The 13203-nt window shown below is 39.7% G+C and overlaps 1 protein-coding gene and 1 long non-coding RNA gene across 2 annotated transcripts; one reads left to right on the top strand and one right to left on the bottom strand.

Moving 5' to 3' along the window:
* The first annotated feature begins 359 nt into the window (after positions 1-359).
* On the top strand, positions 360-5605 carry LOC102204492 (signal-regulatory protein beta-2-like). The gene is made up of 4 exons (XM_005753844.2): positions 360-1952; positions 2891-3238; positions 4694-5056; positions 5295-5605. Exons 1-4 carry the CDS (start codon positions 1895-1897, stop codon positions 5438-5440), a joined length of 915 nt encoding a protein of 304 aa, XP_005753901.1. The 5' UTR covers positions 360-1894; the 3' UTR covers positions 5441-5605.
* Positions 5606-11868: 6263 nt separating this feature from the next.
* LOC102204275 (uncharacterized) lies at positions 11869-13203 on the bottom strand. The gene is made up of 3 exons (XR_312357.1): positions 13145-13203; positions 12625-12660; positions 11869-11890 (listed from the first exon to the last, which is right to left on the bottom strand). It is a non-coding gene; the product is annotated as an uncharacterized LOC102204275 (long non-coding RNA).

The following is a 13203-nucleotide window of genomic DNA, read 5'->3' as shown; positions in this document are numbered from 1 at the left end:
TGCTGCTACCGGTCTGAGCAGGTTGGTACTCCTCTGCAACCTGGTGAAAACGGTCTCTCAGAGGACGTTCTAGTCTTGGATCACAGCTTCTGTTTTTTGTTTTTTTAAACTGAACGGATTTGTTCTTTTGTTGTTTTCCTTCTTCGGAGTTTCTTATCTGGTTGCGGAGGCGCCTGACCGGGCTACCTGGAGATGGTGTGGCATGCGGGCGCTGGTGTGATCTGGCTCCAAGACGAGCCTGTTGACAAGGGGAAAGTTCAGCTCCGCCTCGGGACAGCGGGAGATAAACTCGACAGTGTTGTGAGAACGGAGCGGAGAACTTACACCTGAAGCCCAAAAACAATGAACAGGTGAGTTTTTATTTCTTTATTCGGCGCAATGGCACCAACGCCAAATCCCCGAAAATCCCACGTTGACTTCCTGGCATTTGTATCTGCTCCAACTTCTTATAACAGCCTTCATCCTTTACCATCACACATGCTCTACACGTGTCTGTGGATGACCTTGGTGAAGCTGTGGGCTCTATTCCGTGCTTCCTCTTTTAGTGGACGGACGTCGATTTGAAGAAGCAGCGGCTTCATTTTGTGAGGGAGGGTTAACGTGTTGCGCTTTTCATGTGGCTGCTGTGAACTGCATGGTTTTTCTCTCCACTTTAAACTGTAAGCCGTGTTTGTGGGAGATGTGCTGTATCAGCTCAGCTGCTTCTTCTCGCGGTAATGAAGCTGAATTACAGTCAGCTTGTGCGCGTAAAGTGAACTTCTTGACTCTGGGAACACAGTTTCAGATATAATAGCGACCTTTCCTTATATTCATGTGACCATCTCATGCTGGTATCTCATAGTTTATATCGTGTAGTGTCAGTCAACATTTTATCCGTTGGGTAAAAACTGCAGCCCTGGCTTTAAGAGCCGATCAGCAGCAGCAGAGGGCGTCAGTGATCAGCTTTGGTTTCAAGTCAGTTGAGCTTCGCTGTTTCTTTTAGCATTTGTACGCGCAGCCTGCCCACAGCTGAGAAAAAAGGAAGTACTGAAGTTACACTGTGTGCGGGGCTCTACGTGTATTCACTTGGTGGAGCGATAAACTAACAAACAGTGCATGCAGTTTTAAGTCTCGGAGCTGTAATGTGCAGCTGTCACTGTAGAAGAGCAACGAGCAGCAAATGATAAGCATGTGAGAGCGTTATGATCAGAGTACTGCTACACAAACAAACAGCATCACCTGATGTATAGCAGATTTACACTCAGCGTCCTGTATGTTAGGATCACCAAGCTCACACTGAGTCAGTCTAACTCAGAGGTCCTGCAGCTCATTTAATCCTCACTGATAAGGGTTCAGCAGGATCGCTGCTTATTATAACTGCTGCGGTCATTTTAAAAGCCAGCGAGGATTACTCGCACCAGGGTCTGTGTCCTGATTTTAAATTATTTTGAACTTCGACCTTTAGATCCTCTGCCTGTCCCCACCCTGACAAAGAGGGTGGGGACAGGCAGATGTTGAAACAGATGCTACCAAAATTGGCCTGTATGCTTGTGTTGTAGTCACAGACTATATTAAATTTAGTTACAGAGTGAGGTAAAGAAGGAAAATAAAAACAACGACATAAGCTGCCCGGTTATTTTGTACTTTTTTTGCTGGGGGGTCTTTGTGAGGGATTTCCTTCCTCCTCTCGCCCGTCCTCACTGAGTCACGTGACATTAGGAAAACAACAACTGGAGGAAGGAAGTCCCTGCAGAGATGCATATCCTTACAGAGTTTACAGAGCAAAGTAAACCACTGATCCTGTCACATTAGTATAGATTCGCTACCAGTACTGGGGTTGTATGTGCCATCTATATTTGGATCGATCCGCCCACTACTACCAAACAGCAGGCCGACCGTTGGGCGACCTGCAGAAATGTTGTCGGTTGTAGTTTTCTTCTCCCTCCCGATGTTGGTGGCTTCTGCGTTGAAAGGTGAGTGTCTTGCGTTTTGAGGTAACATGAAGTGACAGGCTGCCAAAAGAAATGACTCATCCATCAAGGATGTAAACAGTGAAACTACGCACTGCAGCATTTTCACGCTTCCGGGAGTGCAAACAGCTGCTGCAGCTCGCCTGATACCGTAGATGGAAGAAAATGTGAGCGAGTTCAGAAAGAATGTGGCAACAAAAAGAATGGATGTGATACTAACATGGTGCCAGGCAGTGGCGGTCCTGTTTGGCTATTTCTTAAACAACATCTAAGCCAAAAAGACAAACTAGTGGTGTGTGACACTGCAAATCTTGATGAACACAGTGACAGTATTGCAAATTTACTAAAGTGTTTCTATATTTTAGTTTTCCAAACTACTCCACTCTGTATTAGATGTAATTCGTGCTCGATATCGTTTATTTTAAAATGTCCATTTAAAATTGTGCAGTTTTTAAAAATAAATCTAATGTATGTCATTATACTTTAAGCTACCAAGCAGTATGCAAGTGAGTACATTTTCTCCAGCTGCAGGAATGAACTCATTATTAACAACACGGTGTACATTTACATGTACATTTCTCCTGCTTTGCAGTAAAAGCCTCTGTTTAACGTCAGAGTTTAATTACTGACAAACACACTTGCAGCAGGTTGTGAAGAGGATTCCTCTCTGGTCTTGAGGTTTGTCAGTGCAGATTCACTGCTGGGGTTTGTTGCAACACTCATAACTGAAGAACAGTTCAGAGTAAAATGCACGTTCGTTTATAGAGACATGAGTATCATGTCGGAGAGCTGCAGGTATCCATTACTTTGAGTAATCCACTGATGTGTTTTAGACTTCCTCTGCTCAGTACTTCCTCGCTGTCCACAGATTTCCAACACGTGCAGTATAACATGCTATTAATGTTTGGGTTTTTTCTCCTCTTTGTTTTTCATTCATACAGAGGTTTGTGTGAGGCCTGGACAAGCTGCCACTCTTCAGTGTTGGGGTCCCAGAGATGCACACATCACCCTGCTGGAGTGGAGCAGACCGGAGCTCGTCTCACAGGGTTATGTGTTCTTCTTCCAAGACCAGCGCTCGTACGAGAACTACCAGCACGAGTCCTTCAAAGGCCGAGTGCAGCTGAGAGACTCATCCATGAAAGACGGAGATGTTACTGTGATTCTGAGAAACGTCAGCATCAGCGATACAGGAACATACGATTGTCAGATTACAACCAGCAGCACCAGAAATGGCGAGAGAGTCGTCAAAGAGTTCCAGCACTCCATCAACCTCACAGTCACAGAGTCTGGTGAGTCTGCAGAGGCTCAGCTTACTGCTGAAGCTCTGCAGCCTGTTTACAGTTTATGAAAGAGTGCTATGGATATCTGAAGTGTGCCATTTCATTCCAGCTCAGATGAGTCTCTGGAGGCAGTTTTATCAATCCTTGTTTGGTGAAGGAGATTTTTGTTTTTGTGTAACTGGAAACTTAAAAACACTGCAGAAGATTTTAAATGTTTTCCCTTTGGTTTGAGGCATGAGTCTTTATACAGAAAATAAATATGATTAATTAAATAAGACATTCACTCAGACTTTAGTTTGGCTCATAAAATCTTCATTACATGTTTTTACAGAAGCACTCTGCTTGTTTTCTATCTGATGTGTTAATATTTTGATCAAATGAGAAGCTTCCTGTTTTGGTGGGTGTTGACTTCCTCGCAGTTATATTTATTGGTCGTTTTTTATTTTTTTGCATGCTGTGGTTTGTGAGTTGTCTTTGCATGTTTATTTTCATGCTGACAAACAGCTGTATCGATGTAGCATGACAGCAATATCAGGAAGAAGGAACACGAGAAGCTGGAGAAATACCAAGGGCTCAGAGAAGAGCTCGGTGAAGGTAACGGTGGTCCCCGTGGTAATCGGAGCACTAGGTGCGGTGACTCCCAAGCTAGGCGAGTGGCTCCAGCAGATCCCGGGAACAACATCGGAGATCTCTGTCCAGAAGAGCGCAGTCCTGGGAACAGCTAAGATACTGCGCAGAACCCTCAAGCTCCCAGGCCTCTGGTAGAGGACCCGAGCTTGAAGGATAAACCGCCCGCAGGGGCGTGCTGGGTGTTTTTATTTTATAAAAAATAGAGATATTTATGAAAATGGTATATATCTGTGAGTATCAGTGATTTCAGTTCAGCTGATCTCACACTAATGGTCATTAAACTCTGGATTGTTTTCACTGCAGTTGCTGTTTTTAGATCTCAGCAAACATCCTGTTGTGTCTACAGGAAGTCGTTCCTCTATGATGGTGCACGATCTTCTCTAGTGAGTAGACAAAGTGACATCTGTCAAACAGAGTTGGTACAGATTGTGCAGGGATTTCTCTAAAACATGTGTTGATCCTAATTTTTGATAGTTGAGTATATAAGAAAATAACCTTGTTTAGAATCGTCCAACAATTTTGCGCCTCGTTGTTTCACAGAGTGGCGTTATCAACATGTGGCTATGACAAAAGTATTTGTCACTGTGGAGGTGGATTTGAGATTTATGTGAAACTTTATTATAATTCTGGCATAAGTACAAAAAGCCTCAGCTGGCCATCCCATCACTCCTGTCGCCTTGTTTTTCTTCCTGAGCTCCTTGGTTTGCATCTCTAGTGGGAGTAAGAGGAAAGTGTTCAGGGGCAGAAATCTGTATTTGTAGCTCTTCGTGGTGATCAATGCTGCAGAAATGAATGATTGCACTTTGTTTTTGACCGCTCTGTTTCCTCTTTCAGTTCAGATAAACATCACAGCTGGACAGAACGTCATTCTGCCATGTCGAGCTCCAAACATCGACAGCAATTCCAAGGCAGTTGTAGAGTGGAGCAGAGCTGACCTTGGAAAAGATTATGTTCTTTTGTATCGGGATGAGCAGCCTGATCCAGGAGAGCAGCATCCATCTTTTAAGAACCGGGTGGACCTGCAGGACAGAGAGATGAAGGATGGAGATGTGTCTTTGATTCTGAACGATGTCACGACTGCTGATAGAGGAACATACGAGTGTCGTGTCTTCAGGAGAAGAACAAACCGCAGGAAGAGAGCTCATCTGGAGACTGACCCTATCAGCATCATCACCCTGAGTGTTGTTGATCCTCCAGGTGAGTGAGTAGAGTTGAGTGTGTGTGTGATCAGAGGTGAAGCTGCTTCCTGGTTGTTGATGTTTGTTTCTAAAGATGTTGTTGATGAGACTTTGTAGAAAGCAGCTGGTCTGAGTGATGTGATCAGAGTGCAGTAGATAATGTCTGACAGCAGTTTGAAGAGGAAATGGATTCTGTTCTGTTCTTCACTCATCACCTACCTGACAGCTGACACCTCACACCTGTTTCTCACCTGCAGGTCAGACAGGAGGAGACACAGAGGATGGAGTCAGTAGAGGACATCCTGGACTGGTAGCTGCTTTGTCACTTTTTGCTGTGATTGCTTCTTTGGCGATCTTTATAAAACTAAAACCTCCTCCTAAAACCCTTACAGACGATATTTAGTCTGTTAACATTTTTTACTGTATTTTTCCACTATATTTTATACATATTTAGTTTTTTTTTACTGTACTGCTGAGTGACTGTCTTCCTTTCGTCAAATTATTTAATTGCAATGTAGACCCTGTGCTTACTTGCATATGACAAATAAAACTGAAACTAAACTGAGAATGGTCTGTGGCATTTCATCAGACTTGGGGGCTTCGGTGCTGGTTTTTGTCGCCATTTTCCCCTTTACCAGGTTTCAAAATAGATTTTTGTGAAAGACACTCTCATGACTCATTGAGTGACGCTGTTGACCAGCAAATATGAGATATGCAGTCTGACAATGTCACACGAACCCTGAGCAGGTATTATTTTAGTATCTGATACCAGGTAGTATTACCTAAAGGAAAACCCCGGTGAACAATTGCAAGTTGATTATAGTAGGTAACAGTAACAATAAATTACCAAAGTAATAAAATTAACAACACTAACAACATTTATAACAAAAATAGTAGCAATAATATCCCTGAAAAGGATAAGCGGCAGCGAATGGATGGATAGTAGCAATAATAACAACATTGACAATAACAGTAATAGCATGGTAATAACAATAACACCCAAAATCCACTGTTAATATCTGACACTGCAGCTGTTTTCAAAGATGAGCTCTTCAGGCACAAACATGCAGGCTGAAGTCTGTTGACTCTGCTTTAGGTAAGAAAACAGTTTTTGAATCTCAAATGTTTCACAGGTGTATTCAGTGACTGTATTATATTTATTCAATCAATCAATCAATCAAAATTTATTTATATAGCACATTTTAAAGACCGAAGTACACCAAAGTGCTTTCCAGTAAAATCATGATACAGATAAAAAATCACAATATAAAATATAAGTTACAGATATAAATAAAATATAAAATAATTACATAATCTAAATGCAAAGCCAGATGTAAATTACCCTAATTAGCCTTGAATGCCAGGTTAAACAAATACGTTTTTAGATGTGATTTAAAAGACTGAATGGAATCTGATGCGCAAATATGAAGAGGAAGAGTATTCCATAACCTGGGTGCGGCAAGGGCAAAGGCGCGGTCTCCTCTGGTCTTCAGCCGAGACCTAGGTTGCACTAAGAGCAACCTAGGTGTGATTTATATTTAAGGCACTTTATTTTAGAAAAAATACTTTGCACTTCATCCTGAGCTCTACATTCAAACTGGTTCAGTACAGCTGTACAACTGTAAACACACAGTATATGATTAAATAAATAATGTATAATATTGCGAGGAGTGCAGTGATGTAGCAGCCAGCTGGATGTCACTACACAGACTGGTTACACTGCGTTGAAGGCGTGTGGGTCAACTTCAGTGCGGAGTAGATGACCGCTGGCTCTGGTGGAAGATCTGAACACAAACACACCGATTAGAGAAAGTTTAGATGTCAGGAGGTAAACATGAGAAAAACGTGCACCCGCTCTGTTTATTACAGAGGGATATCCACAGAGTCACGTGAGCAGGAGGAGTTTAACACTGCAGGTGAAAGAATAAAAATAACACTGTCTTATACACTGTATAAGACAGTGAATTTCCTGAATTTCAGGTTTTCTGCAATTACTATATATATAAATATTTATTGTAGCTGTAATCAGATCTTTCGAGTCTGAATGACAGAGTTGTTGCACTGATAGACCAGTTCTGATGCTGGTCTATAAAGCTCTGAATGGTTTAGGACCAAAATACATCAGTGACCTCCTGACCCAGTATGAACCTTTCAGATCCCTCAGGTCATCTGGATCCGGTCTTTTATCAGTTCCCAGAGTCAGAACCAGACACGGAGAAGCTGCATTCAGCTTTTATGCTCCTTATATCTGGAACAAACTCCCAGAAAGCCTCAGATCAGCTGAAACACTCAGTTTATTTAAATCCAGGTTGAAGACTCACCTGTTCTCAGCTGCATTTGAATAAAGCACCAAATCCACACTTTTAAGCTTAAATTTCAAAACTAACATTTTAACTACTGATTTTATCTACTGTTCTGATTTTATCTGTTTGATTTTATATACTGTTTTCCTTGTTTGTTTGTTTGTTTGTTTACCTCTGCTAACTTACAAAAGGATTCCTTGTATTTCCACCTCTTTTCTGACTAATTTCATCATAAATTTTCATAGACCTTCTGCTCATTATTTAAATTTTATGGTCCACAATTTGTAAAATTGTAAAAATACCATTTTTAAAAGGCATTAAAAGCATATGTATATTGGAATTTTTTTCAGCATTCAGTCTAGCAGTCAGTTTGCAGACTGCCTGATTCCTCCTTACCTGTAGAAGATGTGGTATTAGGATTAGGTTGGATTTGGAGGTGAGGGGCAGTGTCTTGTATTGGACAAGACAAGACTTACATGAAATAAGCTACTAATCCTTTTTTCATAACTCTTAATTGTTTTGCTGTTTGTTTTTTTGTTTTTTTAATGTTAGAAAAATTTTACATTGACAACATTGGGTTGTTGTGTTTTTCATGCATCTTAGCATATTTTAAACTTAACCTAAATTTTCAGAGTCCTCGAAAATGAAAAAAAAAAAGAAAGAAAATGCATATGTTTGCCAAATGTGTTTCCTCAATAATGATTAAAGTACAATTGAAGCACCAAAGTTGCTCTATTAAGGTTACATTTGCACAAAAGTTGAATAAGAAAAGCATTTTCTTCATTTCGTAACTAAGATTTTTGTGTTAAAAAGTATTCCATGTGATTTATTTTGAAATACTGTAAAATTACATATTATACAGAAATTTTCACTATTTGTCTTTTGCACGATAAAGTTTTTATAATTAGTGCATGCTCAAATATGCCATTTTGCAGCACTGCTTGAATGTTTTTTTTTTCATGATTTAACCAGCCAGTAGGAAGTATCTTTGTATATTTGAATTTATATTTATATTTATATACAGTATATTTGAAGTATCTAACTCAACAGATCCTGATTCACTTTTATAGTAAGAAAGGCCAGCTAAAGGGTTATATATTTAATAGTACATGAAATTTTCATGTTCAACATTGCCTCAGACTTCAAAATACGAAAAGAAAATCATATATTCACACCAATTTATATTTAAAGAACATTTTTTCATACTATATTTACATCACATGGTTTCTATCTCACACACCCTGATTTCTCTCCAGAAGTTGTGTGTTTAATCTCTTCACATCATATCCTTCTAAAATAGTTTTCTCTTCCTTTGTATTAGACCAGTCTGACATGTGGAGCTGATAACCACCTTCATCTCGCCAGGTTAATCCCTCCACAGTGCAGAGGAACTAATGGTGCTTTTCACTGTGTTTGCTGCTGCAGGCTGAGATCTGAGCTTTTTAAAATTTTGATTTAGGTTTGGAATTTTTCTATACATAAGGGAGATTTTGAAGTCAACATCGAAGAGCTGTACCTCTCTGTCTGCTGTTTGTCCTGATGGTGATTTCCCCATAGGTGATGTCACCTGTTCTGTGCACTGATGAATAAACTGCAGGTGGATTACTGACTGCAAAACAAGACAAAGTCATGTAACAGACACATAACCTTTTATTTTAGGATGAAATAAATCTATATTAAAATTTAAATCTCTGACTTACAGTTGAAAAGTACAGAGACATATCCAAGCTTTAAACTGAAGGAACTTTAACAACTCTATACTTAGTTCTTAAAACAGGAAGCTTAATGGCCACAGAGTTGCTCATGTGTCAAAACAATGTAACACTTTGACACACTGCATCTTGTAAAGGAAACAAACTTGCAAACCTTTGAAACTAATTTAAAATAAAATTACGAGCAATAAATTTGTATCTGACAGCCTGACGCTCAGAGTGAAGTCTCTCTTTCAACTTCTTTAACACAGGGTGGACACAGCTGCGCATGGGCTTCAGTGTTTTCCAGCTTTCTGCACTAATTGTATTTCTTTATAAATATTCTGATTTCCTTTGGGTCCCTCTGCTCTGTGCTTTGTACTGCCTGTGCCGCTTAATTTAATAAGGAAGTCCTGAGGTTCTTTCTGCCTGTTGAAAGGTCACCTCTAAATGCAAATAAGTTTTTTTTAATAATATGAAGTTTTATCTTTTGAAAAACTCCCTGAACAAACTTTGATTTGTGTGTTGAGCATGTGCAATGGACTGAAATCTTTTAAAGCAATTTTTAATCCAACTAAATCTCCACCTTTTAGTCAAGTGTGTTGTTCTTATAACAAACAATGATCTCACTTAATTGTGCTACCATGAAATAAACAAACACAGACAAAGAACTGAATGAAATGATGATTAAAAAAAATTAGAGGCTGACCTGCAAGAATCACCAAAATCTGAACCAAATGTTATCACAATGCATCTAACACATGATTATCTAACAGGAAAGTTGATCTGTACCTCTCATCATCTTTGATCCATGTTGGCCTTCTGCTGTTGTTTTTCTCACTGATGAGTGAGTGACAGCTGCTGCAGGATCTCTCTCTGCAAAATCAAATGCAAAGATTTTCTAATATTAATAATGTTTTAAATCATTAGACAAGTAAAAACTGGGATGAATTTGAAATATTTTTTCCATCTTTTTGTGATAGAAAATAAAAATAAATAAAATTTAATAAAATAATAATACTGACACTAGACTGTAACAGATCTGCTACTTCTTCCGCACAATGACTTGTAGTTCACACAGGATTTGGTCATAAACTGAAGCTTTGAAAGTACTGAAAATATTGACCTGAGCAAACACCAATGTCTAAAAAATGTTTGGAGTTTTTAATAACATATTTATTAAAAACTCCAAACATTAACTTCTTAGATTGAATAAATAATAGGTTTATTGAAACCTCAGAGGAAGATTAAAGTTTTGAGCGTTTACCTTGTAGGAAACTTGTACCTCTTGTCCTGTTTGACCCATTACGGTCACCTGCTGATACTTTTCTCCCTGATAAGTAGGTGTCACCTGCTGCAAGATCTCTCTCTGAAAAGCAAATGGAAACAATAGAACTGTTGCTGATGTTGTTTCATCATTTGGAATGTTAATATTTATAAGGCGGTTAATTATATTTAAAAATGGAAAGTAAAAGAAAGATTTAATTAAGTATAAAGCTGCATGAAGCCAAAAAAAAGTAGAACTATTTCTATCTTTCGGAGTTCTGTGGTGAAACAACAAGTAAAGGTTTGTTTTGTTCTTTCAGAAAACAGGAAACTGGACGGCAAAAGAGCTTTGCTCACATTGACACTGACCACAAAATCTCACACACAGCATCTCAATTCAGACACAGGAAAAAACTAACTGAACTAACTTAAGTATGTGATGCACAAACTCTCTGTGGCTCAAATTTGTCCTCAAAAAGACAAAAGTGTGAAAACTGCACATGCTGTGCATCATGTAAAAAATTTTGACAGGAACAGTTCACCCCATAATCACACCTACATGTGTTTGGTCTGCAGTGCTGTTTGAGTTGCTCACTGTTGGGATTATGAGCTGTAGAGACGACGCTCAATGTGTCAAAACTCAACAGAGAAAAATTGAGTTTTAGGTGATCTGTCTTTCAAAACTAGTATAATATTTAAGCATTAAGCATTATATTTGAGCAGAATGTGACTCTTACCTTCAGGTTTTCTCTTGACACATCGTCTCACCAATACAACCAGTAAAACCAGCAGCAGCAGCACTCCAATTATGGAGGGAAGAAAGACCAGCACAGAGAGAGGAACAGAGGAGTGCTGAGGAGTAGAGGAAAATGAGGAGGAGAGGGAGGCAGTGGAGGCTGATGGAGGAGGAGAGGTGGGAGAGCCTGCATCTACTAAGAAATACAAATCGTTGTGGTCACTTTGAGTATCTTTGAGTCTAAAATGTGTAAAATAAACAAAAGCCTCACCTGTGACAGTGATCCAGCTGGATGGAGACTCTCCATGATCACTGATGTCACACTTGTAGAGGCCTTCATCAGACCTGGAAACATGCTGGATGGTCATGTGACCTGTAGGCTGCTTCCTGATGAGGGAGCCATCTTTATAGAAAGCAGCTGGGAGGTTGGAGGGAGTGGTCTTTGTTTTACAGAGCAGAGTGACGTCATCTCCCTCCATCACAGGGAGGACAGGACTCTGCAGGATCACTGATCCACCTCAACACAGAGACAAACTACAGCATTTCATCCATTTACACACAGCTTCATCAACACTAACTCCACACACTCAGCTTACCAGCGACTGTCAGGTTAACCATGTTACTGATGGGACCCTCTCTGGACTCACACCAGTAAACTCCACTGTCGCGTGGGAGGATGCCACTGATGTTACAGGAAGAACCAGCTGGTTTTCCCCACTCCTCACATTCAGCTCTGGCTTCTTTGCTTGTGTTTCTCCTCAGAGTCCATCCAGCAGAGCTGTCGTCCTCCTCACAGCTCAGAGACACAAAACCTCTTATAAAGAACTGAGAGCTGCTGGGACTCACAGTCAGACGAGCTGTGAGAGAAATTATTACAACAAAGCAAAACATGAGGAATAACTTTGTCACAAAGAAAACATACATTTGTTGAAAACCAAGAGAATCTTTGTTGGTGTATTTAAGGTGCAGGCAGAAGATGATCCAGGAGTGTAACTCGTGCACAGGTATCATAAAATAAAGCTTTAGAGATGCTGGTAGGTAGATTTTGTTATGTTGCAGCTCCTCAGTTCGTCTTCAGTCTGAAAAGTGCAAATTTAGTTTTTCCCTCTTTTTCTTTTTTTGACTAAAATTTGCATGATGTGTCTCTGCTTATCTAGGACCACATATGGACCTAAAGGCCCAGCTGTAACTTAAACATCTGCTGGCTGATGCTGATTGTGTATGTATTACAGCACCAAGAAAGCCTTGTTAAACAGTGCAGATGCTGGTTACCACCCACTCCTAAATCCTCTTATTTTAACATTATATCACTTTATATTTAACAACCCCTTCTACTGATGTTAAAAGAATAAACTGATATTTAGAGACCATGGTACTAATGCCTTCACTTTTTTTTTTTAAAATCCGTCATTATTGAATCAGGACTTTTTTTTAAAACAATCATCACAATTTTATAGGCTCGTTTAATTTCTCACAGACATATATAAAACCTAAGCTTTCCCCATTGTTGTGCTTGGTACTTGGGACTCAGTTACACTCGTAGGCCTGTTTTATGGTCTTTTATATGTCATTTTAAAAAACGTTCCCTCACCGTGGTTTGTTGCCCAGCATAGCAGCGACATCAGGACTGAAAGCAAAGCCCAAGAGATAAAGAGTCAATAGATTTTCATGTGTTTTTGGTTTAAAAGCTAAATATCCACTACTCAACCTGTGGGGCAGTGACCTAAAGTGTCAGACTGATAAACAGGATGTGCTCTGTAGGGGGGAGGTGAGGATGCAGTTTAACACCACCATAGTTTACCTGCACCATCGACCACTAAATATGAGTTTTTAACTAATTTAGTCACCTGAAACTGTGAAGCTGTTAAAATTTCACCTTAAACACAAAAAACCCAGCTGGATTAAAGCACCTGCAGCATCCACCTGTACTTCCTTTTATACTGTGTAACTACATTTACTGTTACAGCATTTTTTCCTTTAGTTATTAGCACAGCTTTAAAGTCTTAAGTAAAAAAATTACCTGTGGCTCCAACCCACTGCCACTCTCAACCAGAATACCTTAAATATACATATTACATACTGAGATTTTAAAAAGAGCATGTGATACTTACAGAGCGGCCAAAGAAGAGCTGTTTGTCCCATCGTGTCACACAGATCTGAGACCTTTTTG

The sequence above is a fragment of the Pundamilia nyererei genome, unplaced genomic scaffold (genome assembly GCF_000239375.1).
Source record: "Pundamilia nyererei isolate P.nyererei 1_Seehausen unplaced genomic scaffold, PunNye1.0 scaffold00470, whole genome shotgun sequence".
Taxonomy (NCBI): domain Eukaryota; kingdom Metazoa; phylum Chordata; class Actinopteri; order Cichliformes; family Cichlidae; genus Pundamilia; species Pundamilia nyererei.
The sequence above is the reverse complement of the archived record's forward strand: the minus strand, read 5'-3'. Positions and strand labels throughout refer to the sequence as shown.